The following is a 16,195-nucleotide window of genomic DNA, read 5'->3' as shown; positions in this document are numbered from 1 at the left end:
GTGGGTATGTCAGAGATAAGCACCGTGGAGGCCTTGGTGCCTGATGGATGGAGGCCTGGCTGGGTCTCTGGCTTACCCAGTGGTTTAAGCAGGGCCTTCAGCCCCAGAGCTCCAGGAGTCGGCTGGAGTCGGCTCAGTTAAGCCCCTGCCTCCACGTTATGCGAATTGAAGATCTGTTTTCAGTCATTCAGAGCATGCCCTGATCCCTGATCCTTGGGCAGAGGGAGGAGGAGGAAAAGAGGGATAGTGCTGAGGCCTCAGGTTGCAGAGCTGCTGCCCCTGAGGCCCCCCACCACCCCCCACCTTCCACACACACCCTTTGTCTAACATGCCACAACCCCTACCACTTAAAGTGCAGATTCTCAAAAGTGGACTGGTCACTGGCCAGAGACTGGGCGCATGGCCCTGGGTCAGATGTCCACCCTGGAGCAATCAGCTGCACCCACAGAAGGCAGGAGCTACACGATCACTACCTTCTCAGCAAGGGCAGAAACTGGGAGGAGAGGCCAGGGCTGGGTAGGCATCCCAGATGTGAGCCATGCATGTGGCCTCTCCAGCCACTTATGCTACCCAGGAGCTCCATCAAGTATTGCTTCCTCATAAAGGAGACAGAGCACGGCTTATCACTCCCATCCTACAGATGAAGAAGAAACTGAGGCCCAGAGAGGGTAAAAGGCTTTCTTGAGGGCATACAGCCAGCTGCTGGCAGAGCTGGAAGTCAGAGCCGGGACTGGCCCATCCTCTGTTTTTGCTACCCCAGCCCCCTGGCGTGTGGTTTCACGGGGCCCTGCGGGAGTTCCACCAAGATGCCCCCCACCTTGTCCTGCTTTCTGAGCTGGCAGCCCAGTTGTCCCCAATGCATTATTCATGCTCCTGAGAGCTGGCCAGCTCTGGTTACACTGACCGCAGCGCTGGACATGTGCTCTGCCCACTCCCCTCCTCCCTTGCCCAGGACCTGGTGGGTCCAAGTTTCCCCTCCAAGGTAACTTAGTGGGCTTTGAACATCCCACTGCGGCTCAGGGCATGTGGCTCCACTCTGGCCCAGTACAGATATGCTAGGTGATTTAGGGCAAGTGGCTTCCCTGTTCTGGGACTCAGAGTCTCCCTCTGTGAAGCAGCTGTGACCCCAGCATTTACCTGGGAGCTACCTGAGGCAGCTAAGGCACAGGGAGAGCTTGACTTGTCAAAACAGTCCCCCTCCTGGCGATTTTAACGCCAAGATGGTCGCCCCCAGCACAGGTCTGGGCCAGGCTTCCCCTGCTCCCTGGTAAACAACACCCATGCACTTTCCACCACCACTCGGGTGAAACCCAAGGCGGCTCTGGAGGAGATGAATTATGGATCCGCCCTCCCGTAGTCTGGTCCCAGCCAGAAGAAGCTTGTCTGTCCCTCCCCAGGCCACCCAGACCAGTCTCAGCTGCTCCCAGCCCGAAGAGGCCGAGTGTCCAGCTGCGGGCAGGAAACGCGGTGTGTCCCCTTGTCTCCAAGTCCCAGAGCTGGTGACACGGGCCGCGGCCCGGTGGGGAGCAGGCAGCCACCATGGCGAAGGAGGAAGAGGATGAGAAGAAAGCTAAGAAAGGGAAAAAGGGGAAGAAGGCGCCGGAGCCGGAGAAGCCCAAACGGAGCCTGAAGGGGACATCGCGGCTGTTCATGGGCTTCCGCGATCGCACGCCCAAGATCTCCAAGAAGGGCCAGTTCCGGAGCGCGTCGGCTTTCTTTTGGGGCCTGCACACCGGCCCGCAGAAGACCAAACGCAAGAAGAAGGCGCGCACCGTGCTCAAGTCCACGTCGAAGCTCATGACGCAAATGCGCATGGGCAAGAAGAAGCGGGCAATGAAGGGCAAGAAGCCGTCCTTCATGGTCATCCGCTTCCCGGGCCGGCGCGGCTACGGCCGCCTGCGGCCGCGTGCCCGGTCCCTCAGCAAGGCATCCACGGCCATCAACTGGCTCACCAAGAAGTTCCTCATCAAGAAGGCCGAGGAGTCCGGCAGCGAGCAGGCCACGCTGGACGCCTGGCTCAACCGCTCGAGCTCCCGCGTCGGTTCCCGCAAGCTGCCCTTCCCGTCGGGCGCCGAGATCCTGCGGCACGGAGGCCGCCTCCGGAGGTTCCCCCGAAGCCGCAGCATCTACGAGTCGGGCGAGCCCGTGGGCTTCCTGCCCTTCGAGGACGAGGTCCCCTTCCGGCCCTCGGGCTCTCGTAAGTCGCTGTACGGGCTCGAGGGCTTCCAGGACCTGGGCGAGTATTATGACTACCACCGCGAGGGCGATGACTACTACGACCGGCAGTCGCTCTACCAGTACGAGGAGGAGCAGGAGCCCTACATGGGCTACGGCCCCTACGGCCCCTACGGCCCCTACGGCCCGGCCTGGCCACCCTACGGAGACCACGCCCACGGGTACCCTCCCGAGGACCCCTACGACTACTACCACCCGGATTATTATGGCGGCCCCTATTACCCCACGTACCCCTACAGCTACGGCTACGACGATTACGAGCCCCCATACGCGCCCCCATCGGGGTACGCGTCTCCCTACAGCTACTACGATGCGTACCAGGGCGAGGCGTACCCACACGGCTACTACCTGGATCCCTACGCACCTTACGAGGCGCCATACCCGCCCTACGACCGCCCGTACGACCTCCCGTACGACGTGCCCTATTTTGATCCATACGGGGGGCCCTATGGCGCCCCCTATGGCATCCCGTACGGCGAAGGCATCTATGGCGGCGGCGACCAGGCCATCTATCCGCCCGAAGTGCCCTATCTTTACCCAGAGGAGCCGGCCTTCGCGTACCCGTGGGTGCCGCCGCCCATCCTGTCGCCCCACAACCCGTACGCCCACCCCATGGATGACATCGCGGAGCTGGAGGAGCCGGAGGAGGCGGGCGCCGAACGGCAGACCACCTCCTTCCGCCTGCCCAGCGCCGCCTTCTTCGAGCAGCAAGGCATGGACAAGCCCGCCAGGTCCAAGCTATCCCTTATCCGCAGGTTCCGCCTCTTCCCGCGGCCCCAGGTGAAGCTGTTCGGGAAGGAGAAGCTGGACGTGTCCTTGCCCCCCTCCCTGGACATCCCTCTGCCCTTGGGGGATGCGGACGAAGACGACGAGGAGGAGGAGATGCCTCCTGTGCCTCCGGTGCCCTACGCCCACCCCTTTTGGGGCTTCCTCACGCCGCGCCAGCGCAACCTCCAGCGCGCCCTGTCCGCCTTCGGCGCCCACCGGGGCCTGGGCTTCGGCACCGACTTTGGCCGCCCCCCACCTCGCCCGGCCACCTCGCTGGCGCGGTTCCTCAAAAAGACGCTGTCCGAAAAGAAGCCCATCCCGAGGCTCAGGAGTAGCCAGAAGGCGCGGCTGGGAGGCCCGGCAGTCCGGGAGGCGGCCTACAAGCGCTTCGGCTACAAGCTGGCCGGCATGGACTCCGAGCGCCCCGGCACGCCCATCGTGCTGAGGAGGGCCGAGGCGCGGACGCGCAACAACAACAACTCCCACCGACCGCCCTCGCCCGCGCCTGCGCCTCGGCCGCCCTCCCACTGGAGCGCGCTCCTCTCCCCGCCCGCGGCCCGACGGCCCCCCAGCCCGGGCCCAGGGCCCCCGCCCGCCGCGCCCTTCGCCCCCGCCCTCTCGGGCCTGCCCCGTCCCGCGTCGCCCTACGGCTCCCTCCGCCGGCACCCGCCGCCCTGGGCTGCCCCGGCCCACGTGCCCCTCACGCCCCCCGCCAGCTGGTGGGCCTTCGTGGAGCCACCTCCCGTGAGCCCGGAGGTGCCCCCGGACCTGCTGGCCTTCCCCGGCCCCCGGCCCTCCTTCAGAGGCTCCCGCCGGCGAAGGGCGGCCTTCGGCCTCCCCTGGCCCCCGCTGCCCTCGCCCCAGCCCTCGCTGAGGAGCCTGCCCGGCTTAGGCTACCGCTCGCCCGTGGGGCCCCCGTCCCCTCAGCCATCGCTCCGCCCTCGGCCCTTCCAGCCTCCCTTCTCGCCCCCGCCACGCCGGCCCCGCTCGCTGCGGGAGCCCCCGTCCCCGCACCGCCGCTCTGGGCGCCTGGGCCCACCCCGCTCGCCCGTGCTGGGCTCCCCGCGGCCGCCCTCCCCACCCCCTCTGTTGGGCCACAGCTCGCGGTGTCGCTCCCTCAACCTGCCTTCTCACCTCCCGAACACATGGCGGCGACTCAGCGAGCCACCCACCAGGGCCGTGAAGCCCCGGGTGCGCCAACCCTTTCAGCGGCCTCCCAACGCAGGGTCCTGGCCGGTGGCTGCAGCTGCCCCTGAGTGCCGGGAGAGCCAGCGTGAGCCTGAGGACTCAGAGACACCCTGGACGGTGCCCCCATTGGCCCCCAGCTGGGACGTGGACCTGCCTCCCGCCCAGCGCCCACCGTCGCCCTGGCCGGGAGGTGCAGGCAGCCGCCGGGGCTTTTCCAGGCCACCCCCTGTGCCCGAAAACCCCTTCCTCCAGCACGTGGGCCCTGTGCCACCTCCTGCTTCCCAGTCTGAGGACCCAGCCTCCACCGACCTGACCAGTGTCTTCCTGGGTAGGCACCACGACCCAGGGCCTGGACAATTGGTAAAATCAGCCAGCCCGATTCCTGAGAAGCCAGAAGAGGAGACCACTCCGGAGGGCCCTCAGTCACCAGCAGAGTCTGAGCCCTCCACCCCCACCCCTCCCAAGGATTCCGCGCCAGAGCAGAAGACGCTAAGGCTCAGCCTCTCCTACCCGCTGGCCACATGTGATAAGATGAGAGCCACGTGGCCGCCATGGCGCCGCTGGGGGACAGTGCCCAGCGCCCCAGCCCCCTTGGCACCCACTGGGGCCCCAGGGCCCCTGCCCAGGGTGGGCGAGCGGCGCCAGGCAGGCCCTGGGCGTTTTGCAGTGGTCATGCCACAGGTGCAAAAACTCAGCGCTTTCCAGCGAGTTGGTCCTGCCCCTCTGCAGCCCCCTGTCCAGATAAGCCGGGACCCGGAGCCCAGCCCCAAGCCAAGAGCCTGGAATTTGCTCTGGTCCTGTTTCTGGCTGCCGGCAGAAGCCCCTCGACCCTGGCCACGAGTGCTCGCCCGCCCCCAGTCCTGCCGCCTGGGCCCTGGAGCCAATTGCCTGCGCCATGGGGGCCCCTGGGAAGAAGTTGGTCCCAAAAGCTGGTGGAACAAGGTACGAGGGCAGAGGGCAGAGGGAGGGTTTGGGGCTTCTGTGCTGGGAAACAGGAACGGCCTCGGGATCTTGGTCAGCTGCCGCCTGCTTGGGCCTCAGTCTTCCCATCTGTAACCTGAGGAGAACAGCCTTGGGCTCCCAGAGCCTCTGGAAGATTGAACAAGAGGATGCCCAGCACAGGCAGGCACAGTACAGAGACTCCTGAAATTCTTCCCAGTCACTTCAGAGAAGGGATCTTGTCCCAGCCTGTGCTCTGGGCAGCCCCGTCCTGGGCCAGGCTGAATGGCGCATCTGTCCCCAGCAGCCCCCCAGAGATTTTGGCTGAGCACACAACTTTAGGACTTGCCTGTCCACCCTGTCCCATCCCCACATCCACGTCCATGCTGTTCCTCCTGTCTCCTGCTGACCCTCCCCCAGACTGGAGTCTTTTTTTCTCTTCTGCATTCCTGCTTAAGGGCGGTCCCCTGGGCTGCAGGACTCTGCACTGCCCAAGGGTGAGGGGCTTAGGACCCAAACTTCTGGGTCCTCTGCATGATGAGGAAAATGAGGACCAGAAGATCACACGGGGGACCAGGGGCTGAGCCAGGAGTCTGTCTGGGCCCTCTGTAGGGTGCAGGGCAGGTGGCTTAACTGAAGGGTGCCGAGCTCGTGCGTGGCTACCCTGCTCAGGGAGGAACGCGAGCCTGATGCTGGGTGGCCCTCTGAGGAGGGGGGTGGTCACCGGAGACTCCCCCGGGACGCCTGGGGTGGGCGGGGCACGCAGGGGGTGGCGGGCGTTTCTCAGCCTCTGCAGACGGTGCCCCGTGGAGCGGGCAGCTAGCCGGCCCGGCGATGGCGACCGGGGCGGCCTGGCTGCTAGGGGGGCCCTGGCCCCGGCGGCGGGTGCCCCGTGCTGTGTGGGCGGCAGCATTGTGGGAGCGGGGCGCGGGGCGCCCGGGGGTGAGGGGCAAGGATGCCTGGGCCCTCCTCACCCTGGAATACGTGAGTGGCTGAATTATTCAGGGTTTGTGGCCACTGGCGCACATGGCCAGACGGGTGGGCGGGAGGCCAGGGCCTAAGGGTGATACTTGCCGTGCCCTACTTAGCAGCCTGCTGAGAGGCAGGCGGCATGCAGGGCTCTGTCCTGGTGTCCCCTTTCCTTGCCTGCTCAGAGAAGGGTGCGGGCTGGAGCTGAGAGGCTGGAGAGGCAGGAAGCACACGTGTGCTTGCAGACATGCAGGTCACATGCAGGCCTTTGTGCCCGGGACACATTCTGAGGCGTACCGTGGCCTGACAAGGAAAGCGTGTGTGTGTAATGTGTGTGTGCCAGGGCCCGCGCGTATGTGGCATCCTGGGTGTCACGAATGTGCACATCAGTGGGCAGGATGGAGATCCCGCAGGCCACGGGTGGCATCGGGACTTTTGTCTTGAGACCCCCAGGTGTGGTTGAGACAGCCCCGGCTCTCTGTGCACACGAGAGTGTGTCAAATGGGCGTTGAGAGTATGTATTACAGGCGTGTGTGCCTCCGGCCAGGCCTCCCAGGCCTGTGTGCATGCCCTCAGGCATTCTGCAAGACCACGGGTGTGCGTGGGGGCTGCATGAGCTGTTGCATACGGGGCTGCGTGTAGGGGTCTCTGTGCTCACCCCGGGCTGGATGCAGGGGTACGGTACTGAGCAGGGCGGTTCAGTGTCAGCCCTCCCAGAGGCCCCACGCACCAGGACCCGGACGTGCATCAGGTCGTTGCAGAAGCAAGGATTTGGGGTCCACCCAGGGAAAGAGCGGCTGGGAGAGCCTGAGGTTGGGAGGCCTTCTAGGCAGTCAGAGAGAACACTGTGTGTGTGCGTGTGCTTCCCCCCCGGGGTCAGGATACTCGGGAGCCCCTGGGAGCACCTGCCACAGGGAACGCACGGGCAGGAGGCCGGCATGTGTCCCCCGAGTAAGGGCTGCACGCAGGCTCCGTGGGCCACAGTATTCCACGGCAGGGAGGCCTCAGGACCTGGCCGGGCCCTGGCCTCGGGGTTCTCTTCTCCAGAACAAGAGCAGGTCCCAGGCGTGTCCAAGATAGGGGGCCACCCACGGGCGCTCTCCAGCCAGGCCGACCACAGACTCTCTCTCCCAGATGCACTCCATCCGCAACCTGCCTACCACACGGTTCCGTGACCAGTGCCGGGAGGATGGTGTGGAGGACATGACACAGCTGGAGTGAGTGGGGTGGGGCCGGCAAGGGGTCACCACGGGGCTGCACGCTCCTGGCCCGAGCACCTCCTCCTACGAGGGGTGCCCGTCACCTCCTAGAACATCTCCAGAGCCTCTGTTTCCTCATCTGCAAAGTGGGAGTTGTGAGGTGTCCCGGAGCCGGTGTGTGCGTGTCTAAGCTCTGAGTTGGACGGGCCTGAGTTCAAACCCCAGCCTCACCACCTACTGGCTGGGAGACCTTGGACACGTTACTTTGCCTCTCTGTGCCTCGGTTTCTCATCTGCAAGATGGGGGTGGGTGGCTGTTATTGTGAGGGTGCTGGCACGTTGGAGGTGCCCAAAACGTGAGGGCTATGCTGGTCAAGATCATTATCCAGTCACGGTGACTCAGCTCTCACGTTTGCTTCCCCAGAGAATCCCCCAACCCCACGAGGTAGTATATATCCATTGGACGGATGAAGAAATGGAGGCACAGGGAAGTTAAGGAACTTGCTCAAGGCCTCACGATTGGTTGGTGACTTGAACTCAGGGCTTTCTGACCAAGGCCCTGCACTGAGGGGGAAGGTGGACCCTGATGTCCCCTCTTTGTGCCCTTTCAGAGACCTCCAGGAGACCACCGTGCTGTCTAACCTCAAGACCAGATTTGAACGGAACCTCATCTATGTAAGTTCTGGGACTGGGTCTGCCCTGGGCTCAGATCAGGAGGTAGCTGTCTCTCGGGGCCACAGTGGGAAGCACAGATTTCTTCTGCTGAGCCACAGAAGCCAAGTGTGTGGCTTCTGGTTTGAACTCTGGGGTTTCTACCATTTGAGTATGACATACTAGAGCCTGGGGTTCTCAAATCCAAAACCCTAAAATACAGAGTCTTAGACTGGTGGATGCCAGGGAGAGAGACCTGGAGACAGGAAACCCAGAAATGAATGGCTATTCACTGGGGACGTGATGGATAAAGCTTCCAGGGTCCTAGAATCTGTAGACCTGGATCCCAGGAAGGGGTTGGCCAGAGAGGTGGAAGGAAGTCTCTGGCCCCAGAACAGTGGAATGGAGGGCCAGAGGCCCAGAACCACAGTGAAGGAGGGAAGGCCACCCACAAGGGCTCTGGCCACCTCAGAATGCCCTGGGCTTCTGACTCCCTCCCAACTCCAGGCAGTGGAGGTTTGACCTCACTGTGAGGCAGAAGCTTCTGGGGCCTGGCGCTGACTATGAATAAATGAAGGATGCAGCAGCTGACACAGCCACCTTTGCACAGTTGTGGCAGGGCGGTTTTGCTCACTTAGCCTTCTCCCAGCCTCAGCCTGGTACGGTGCCTGAAATTCCACTACCAGAGTACGTGACCCATCAAACTATGAGAGGGCCCGAGGTGCGAACACGGAGGCCAGGCAGCCACACATCTGGCCCCGTGAGAACGGGGCTCCGGGCTCCTGGGAGCAGGGAGAAGGGTCATGAGGAGGCAGAGAAACTGAGACCACCGTGTGCCCAGCAGACCTACATCGGCAGCATCCTGGTGTCGGTGAACCCGTACCGAATGTTTGGAATCTATGGGCAGGAGCAGGTGCAGCAGTACAGCGGGCGGGCCCTAGGAGAAAACCCCCCGTGAGTATCTCTGGGGATGGGGAGGGGGCTGTCCCGGGGTCCCCTGGGTCCCTGCCTGCCCCTGAGCCAAGGGTGGGGCCAGCTGGTGGTGGGTCGTCCACCTGTTCGGCTGAGTGGTCTCTCCCCAAATTTCTGTGGCTCTGACCAGAATGGGGGCAGGGAGCATTTCCCCAGGGTGAAGGGTGGAGCAGAACTGGCTGCCAAGGTGGACAGAGATGTTCTCCTACCCGAGGGTTTTGAGAGGCAGGGTCCTGTCCCAGTGATACCTGTGGCCTGTCTCTCTAGGCACCTCTTTGCAATCGCAAATCTTGCTTTTGCCAAAATGCTTGATGCCAAACAGAACCAGTGCATAATTATCAGGTGAGCAGCGGGTCAGGCCGGGGACCTCTGTGTACAGGGTGGGCGGGGGGGGGGGGTATGTATGGGAGGAGTCTCAGATGATGGGTCTGTATCAGGCCAGACCTGCTATGGGACCTGGGAAAGATCACGTGACATCTCTGGGCCAGCCAGCCCATGTCCTCTGGTGTCATAGGAGGTCGAAGAAGGGTAGGGGTAGGGGGAGCCCAGAACAGGCAGTGAACTGGTTGAGTCTCCTTCTGGTCCTTTTCCCGGTCAGTGGAGAGAGTGGTTCTGGAAAAACCGAGGCCACAAAGTTGATTCTACGCTACCTGGCCGCCATGAACCAGAAACGAGGCATCATGCAGCAGGTGAGCGTGTCCGTTACATGGTCTGTCTGACTCCCCAGGACTCCCAAGCTCAGTGCTCCCCGAGAGACATTTGGAGGATGGCGAGGCTGAGGCCAGGGTTGCCCTGGGGGGGGGCTCCTAGGACTCTGGCTCTTTCAGCCACACCCCTGCCCGCCCTGGCCATGCCTGCAGGGAGCTCCCTCCTGCCTGTGCTCCAGGGCAGCTCTGGTTCCAGCCGCGCTGGGCCTGGCCAGAGAGGAAGCCCCATGGGCAAGGGGAGTCACTCCATTTCTGCTGCCTGGCCTCACCTTCTTGGTGGTGAAAGAGAAAGGACAGGCCTAGTCAAGGGGGTGGGGTGCAGTAGACGCTGGGGTGCTGAGGACACGGGACCAGGGTAAGCACAGGATTGGAACATTGTGGAGAGTGCTAGGTCCCGCAAACCTGAGAGTGTTAGACCCTCATAAAGCTTTCCCGAGGGCATACTGTGTGTCCCTCACAGTCCGGGCTAGGTGATGGCAGCAGCAATGCGGACAAGTGTTCCCGCCCTCATGGGAATTTCGTTATAGTAGAAATGGAAGAAAAAAAATATACAAGTAAATCGTGTTTCTGTGAAAGGGTGGGAATTTGTGGAGGGAAAAAACAGCAGGGAGGGAGATGGGGAGTTTGGGGGGGTTGTAATTCGAAGCATGGTGGTCAGGGTAGGCTCCACTGAGAAGGGGTGAGAGTGGGCCCTAAAGACATCTGGGGGAAGAGCAGACAGGGAGCGGGAAGAGCAAGTGCAAAGGCCCTGGGGTGCAGGGAGGTCTGGTGTGCTCAGGGGATGGCAGTGTGGCATCATGGAGTTCAGGCAAGGGAGGACAGTGGCTTGGGCCAGGGAAGTGGTGATGGAGATGGTGAGCACAGCTAGACCCGGGTGCAGTTTAAATGTCAGCCAGAGACTTGCTGAAAGCCAGATTGGCGTGTGACAGAGTGGGTCGGTCCGGGGGCAACCCCAGGCATTTGGATTGAGCCATAGGCAACGTGGAGGTGCCATCAGCTACATGGGTAGGGCTGTGGAGAAAGACACAGGTACTCTGAAGTGTCTGCTGGGCATCCAGAGATGTTAGGAAGGTGGCAGATGTACCATGAGCCTAGAGCTCAGGGACGGTGAGGCTGGAGGCGAAGCCCCACCAACTGAGACTCCAGAACCTGACTCTCAGACTCCTGCCCCAGACTATGAAGATTTGCAAGTGGCCGCAGTGTCCCAGCCAATGGCAATCTTGGCAGGGGATCCAGGGGCATCAGGTGGGGGCCACGTGGCCCTCAGTGGGAATTGGGTCAGCCCAGGCTTAGGAGTCAAGAGAGGTTACTTCCCCCGGTCCCCCCTGACACCTTCCTTGGCCTACCAGCCTCTCCTATCCCAGCCTGGGCCTCTGGGGCCCTCCCTTTGCTTCAGCCAGGGTTTTCAAAATCTAAGTTCAGACTTCGGGAAGGACTGGCCGGGTAGCAGGGAAATGTGTGCGTTGAGCCCCTCCTGTTTGCTCGGGGCTTTCGTTATGTTGTCGCGCGAGAGCCTCACGGCAGCCCTGGGAGGCAGGTATGTTTGTGTCCATTTATGGATGCGGAGACTGGGGCCTGGGAAGGGAGATGACTTACCCAGTGTCCCCAGGTGGGAGGGTGGAGGAGCTGGGATTTGAAGCCCAAGGCAGAGAGCTGTCTTAGCAGGGGTCAGGGAGGACAGTCGTGGTCGTGGGACGTGCCAGGCATTCTGTAGAGGTAAGGATGGGCCCGCCAGCTGGGATGGTCACCGCCTCATTTCCCAGCCGCCGCTCTGCCCTGCTCGTGTAATCCGACAGTCCTTACCCAGGGTCAGTTTCAGGCACACTCTTAAACAATCCAGGGTTTTATTTATTTATTTATTTAAAAAAAATTTTTTAACGTTTATTTATTTTTGAGACAGAGAGAGACAGAGCATGAACGGGGGAGGGTCAGAGAGAGAGGGAGACACAGAATCTGAAACAGGCTCCAGGCTCTGAGCGGTCAGCACAGAGCCCGACGCGGGGCTCGAACTCACGGACCGCGAGATCATGACCCGAGCCGAAGTCGGCCGCTTAACCGACTGAGCCACCCAGGCGCCCCGACAATCCAGGGTTTTAAACAACGTCTCTTGCTTTGGCTCCACCTTACCCATCTATGGGCGTCATCGTCAACCTCTCTGTCATCAGTCAGCAGGGTAGTGCCACGGGGTACCACCCAAACCTTCCAACGTGCTGGGGAAAGTCTCAGGGTTCCCTTTTGTTGGACTAGCTCTGCCCATGTGTCCTCACTGGATCCGGTTGTGTCTTGATTGGCCGAGGCCCCGGCCACGGGCTCTGCGTCTGGGCCGGGAACGTGAGCAGCATTCCGCGGGGTGGAGGGTGGCTGGATGCCGCCCAGCCCAAACCGCAGGCTGTCACCCCACCTGCGGGTTGAGCTAGGGGGCCCCCACAGGGCCAGATGTTCACCCGTCCAGAACACCAGTCCTCTCCCCAGCCCCAGGCTGGGCGCTAGGAACAGAGAAACGGCTGACCCACGCTCAGGCCCAGGCGGATCTCAACTTACTGAACCACCCTAGGCCAGTTCCCCCTCCCGTCTGGGCCTCATTCTGCTCCTTCACATGGTAGACGTGGTATTTCCTGGACTGAACAGGACCAGGAGAGTGAACAGATGGAGGGGGCTGGCACCTTCCCCAAAGTAACATTTCTGCAGACGCTGGGCCTTCCCTGCCTCTTCCCTGAGAATTTATCGTGAGGAAATGACTCAGCCAGAAAATGCTGTACACCCGACACACACATGCTTGTCACGGTGTTGTGATCTCACTCGTATAGACTCTGGAGTCCCCGGGAACGTTACCTCGCCTTTCCATGTCCGTTTCCTGATCCGTAAAATGGGTGACATCAGCACCTACCTCCTGAGATTGTTGACACCCGTGTAATTAGGGCAAAGAGTCTGGCACATGGTAGGTGCTTAATAAATGGCAACGGTGATTGGCTACGCCTTGGGCAGTTCTGCTGTCGTGAAATGCTAGTCCTCTTGAGATCTGTGGAGCGGGTATCTTATGAGGGCCTCCCACGCCCCTGCTCCCGTGTAGACGCTGGGGTCCCAGAGGTTGCAAACAGACAAACATTCCTGCTGTGGGGGCTGACATTCTAGTGAGGGAGACGTGATACAAAGAAGTGAGGGGAGGGGTGCTTGGGTGGCCCCGTCGGTTGAGCGTCTGACTTGGGCTCGGGTCATGATCTCACGGTTCGTGGGTTCAAGCCCCGCGTCGGGCTCTGTGCTGACAGCTCGGAGCCTGGGGCCTGGAGCCTGCTCCGGATTCTGTGTCCCCCTCTCTCTCTGCCCCTCCCCTGCTCCCACCCTATCTCTTTCTGTTTCTCAAAAATAAATAAGCATTAAAAAACATTAAAAAGAAAAAAAAGAAGTGAGGGGATTTGCCAGTGGTGCAGAGGGAGCGGACTCTGGTCCAGAGGCTGGCTGGGGCCTGGGTATCGAGGGGCCAGTCAGAAGGGCTGAGGTGCCCTGCAGAGAGGGGGAGGGAAGAAGAGAGGCCAGCCGGGGGCTGGACTGTGCAGGGCGTGCGGTCAAGGCAAAGGCTTGGCTTTGAGCCTGAGGTGGTCATGGGGATGGGGATGGGGTAAAGGGGACATCCCCAGAGCCTTTTGGCACGTGGGCCCAGCAGACTCCCACACCCTGGGGCCACGCTGCAGGCCCCAGGCTGGGACAGCTGGGGTCTCTGAGATTCGTGGGTTTGCCCACCCCGGAGGCCCAGAGGGGTCGGTGGTCCCTCCATGGTCTAAGGCCCCTGGTGACCTGGCGGGAGAGGGGGTCAGTCCTACAGGTGACCTGCTTCTGTTCTTGTGCCTCTCTCCTCCTCCTCCATCCTGGGGACTCCTGAAGATAAAGGTACTTGGAGTGTGCACGTGTGCCTGTGTGTGTGTGCGTGGTACACACGCTCGTGTGCGAAGGCAGGATGCGCAGGAAGAGGCATCCAAAGGCCCGTCCTGGCTGGGGGCTGTGGTGGGAGGGGCGGGGCTGGGAGAGGGTGGCTGCGGCCTGAGTGTGGGGGTTGGCAGCATGAGGCAGGCATTGGGGGACACTGGGGAGACCCAAGGGTTCTACAGGGAGCCCACCTGCGGTTGCCCCTCACACAGGGGGTCCTTGGGGAGGTCTGTGTCTGGGAAAACCTAGGGGTGGCCCTAGCTATGCTCCCTACTCTAGGCCCCCAGAACAATTCCCACATCTTCTGGGGTCCAGATCCTGGAGGCAACACCCCTCTTGGAGTCCTTCGGTAACGCCAAAACTGTCAGGAATGACAACTCCAGCCGCTTCGGGAAGTTTGTGGAGGTCTTTCTGGAAGGGTGAGTGGGACGGTGGAGGGACCCCCAAAGGCCTTGCAGGGCACTCCGCGTCCTGGTGCAGCCCCTGAGAGCCCACACCAGCGACTCCACCCACCCAGCTACCCTGCACGAGCTGACTGTGCTCCCCCACTCCAGGGGCGTGATTTCTGGTGCCATAACCTCCCAGTACCTGCTCGAGAAATCCAGGATTGTGTTTCAGGTGGGCCAGGCCCTTCCAGGCCCTTGTGTGTTGGGACGGGCCGGGGGTATGCAGATACTCAGAGCCTGGCATGTGGCAGGGCTGGGTAAATGTTGAATTAATGAACAAAGACGTGTCCGTGTGAGCATGTGATCTGCTCCCCTCTCTCCCCCCCTACAGCCACATTGACTCTTTTCTTGTCCCTGAAGCACATCAGCCATGATCCTGCCTCAGGACCTTTGTACCTATGATTTCTTCTATCTGAGCACTCTTAACCCCCCCAGACACCTACATGACCAAACCCCTCACCTCCTCCAAGCCTTCCCTGAAATGTCATCTGCTCAGGGAAGCCACCCCATTTAGAATGAAGTCCCTCTCCACCCCCCTGGAACCCCCCAGCCCCTCCCCTGCTTTATTTCTCTCCAGAGCTCTTGTCTCTGTCTGACAGGTTTTAACCAGTGATTTGTTGAGTGTCTATCTCCCCAGCTATCAGGTGGGCTCCGTGAGGTCGAGGCTTCTGTCTCCCTTGTTCCCCGCTGGGTCTCAGGGACCTACAGCAGGGCCTGGAATGCAGTTGTCCCTCAGCCACCCCGGCTGAGTAAACCATCAGGAGGCCCCGTGTGTGCACATCTGGGCTGTGGACGCAGCATAGGCAGGTGTGTGTGCCCAGCGTGCACAAGCGAAGAAAGGCTGTCTTTCTCGTGTTTCTCCAAACGGAATTAAATCTTGACCAGAGCCCCCTCCCTACCACCATACCAGTCCCCCACCCAGTGCCAGGCCGGGAGCTTACTCATCACGGAGGTGCCCGGTCTCAACTGTGGGCCCTGGCATCGTGTGTGTGTCTGGGGGTCACCTAGGTGGTGGCTCCCTTTTCTGCACCCACCTATCCGCCCTATAGGCCAAAAATGAAAGGAACTACCACATCTTCTACGAGCTGCTGGCCGGGCTGCCCGCCCAGCTCCGACAGGCCTTCAGTCTGCAGGAGGCCGAGACCTACTACTACCTGAACCAGGTGAGTACCCGCAGGTGTCCAAGGGCCCCCCGGCCTGGCACCCCTGCCCCATCACCCAGGGGGGCTGAGGGAACCAACTCATGGTGTCCTAATAGCCAGCCAGCGTAGGCGATGGGGTTTGGGGGCATGAGTTTGGATTGAAAGTGTCTCATCACGGCAAGGGTGACAGGCATCTTTAGGGTCCACGGTGGGGGTAAGAGAGGCCTACCTGACTCTTCATTTCTCTATAGCTTAGAACAGCACTAAGCAGCTTGGAGCTACTGCACTTCCCTTTTCGGGCCTCAGCTTCCTCATCTGTAAAGTGGGGACAGCATAATGCCACTCGTTAGGGATGCGGTGAGGAGAAGATGAGGAAAGCTACACCAAGGGCACAGGGCCTGGCGGGCAGCACCTGCTCAGAGCCTCCTGGCCCGTGGGAATGGGAGTGCCCGCCTTGGGCCACACTGCCAGTGAGCCAGGTCAGGGACCTTGAGAGCCCCCAGCCCCCAGGGCCCTCAGGGACCCTGGGCAGGGGCCGGAGGCTCTCAAGGTCCCCCGGCCCCTGCCCTCGCCCAGGGTGGGAACTGTGAGATCTCAGGGAAGAGTGACTCGGACGACTTCCGCCGGCTCCTGGCTGCCATGGAGGTGCTGGGCTTCAGTGGCGAGGACCAGGACAGCATCTTCCGCATCCTGGCGTCCATCCTGCACCTGGGCAACGTCTACTTTGAGAAGTACGAGGTGAGAGAGCCCACAGCTTGCCGTGGGGCCCTGGCACCCTCGGGACACAGATCATCTTCTCAGAGGCTTGCGGGCCATGTGTATTTGCCTTTCAGGTTCCACCACGCACATATCATTTGTTCCCTCTCCGGCCCCTACCGCCAGTGGGGTTGCTCATCTTTTTATGGATGTATGAGAGCTCTTTGTATATGTGAAGGAAATTGGCCCTTTGCCTCAGATATGAATTATGAATATATTTCCTGTATTACCATTTATATTTTGTTTACAAAAATTTTTTTAATCTCAAAAATTTTCTATTTTTGAGACACACACACACACACA

At 61.3% G+C, this 16,195-nt stretch overlaps 1 protein-coding gene across 1 annotated transcript in view; it reads left to right on the top strand.

The window, feature by feature from the left end:
- Nucleotides 1–1,101: 1,101 nt before the first annotated feature.
- MYO15A (myosin XVA) overlaps nt 1,102–16,195 on the top strand; it is a 52,510-nt gene continuing 37,416 nt past the window's right edge. The window contains exons 1-10 of the mRNA XM_086686190.1: nt 1,102–5,133; nt 7,234–7,316; nt 7,909–7,972; nt 8,793–8,902; nt 9,188–9,262; nt 9,519–9,609; nt 13,864–13,967; nt 14,103–14,166; nt 15,044–15,157; nt 15,713–15,874. Coding sequence (XP_086542316.1) covers nt 1,540–5,133; nt 7,234–7,316; nt 7,909–7,972; nt 8,793–8,902; nt 9,188–9,262; nt 9,519–9,609; nt 13,864–13,967; nt 14,103–14,166; nt 15,044–15,157; nt 15,713–15,874 — 4,461 coding nt within the window. The 5' untranslated portion in view covers nt 1,102–1,539. The remainder of the gene's footprint in view (nt 5,134–7,233; nt 7,317–7,908; nt 7,973–8,792; nt 8,903–9,187; nt 9,263–9,518; nt 9,610–13,863; nt 13,968–14,102; nt 14,167–15,043; nt 15,158–15,712; nt 15,875–16,195) is intronic.

Source organism: Puma concolor, chromosome E1 (assembly GCF_028749965.1).
Source record: "Puma concolor isolate L17-30 chromosome E1, mPumCon1.1.hap2, whole genome shotgun sequence".
NCBI classification, from domain to species: domain Eukaryota; kingdom Metazoa; phylum Chordata; class Mammalia; order Carnivora; family Felidae; genus Puma; species Puma concolor.
This window is presented reverse-complemented; position numbering and strand designations above follow the sequence as displayed.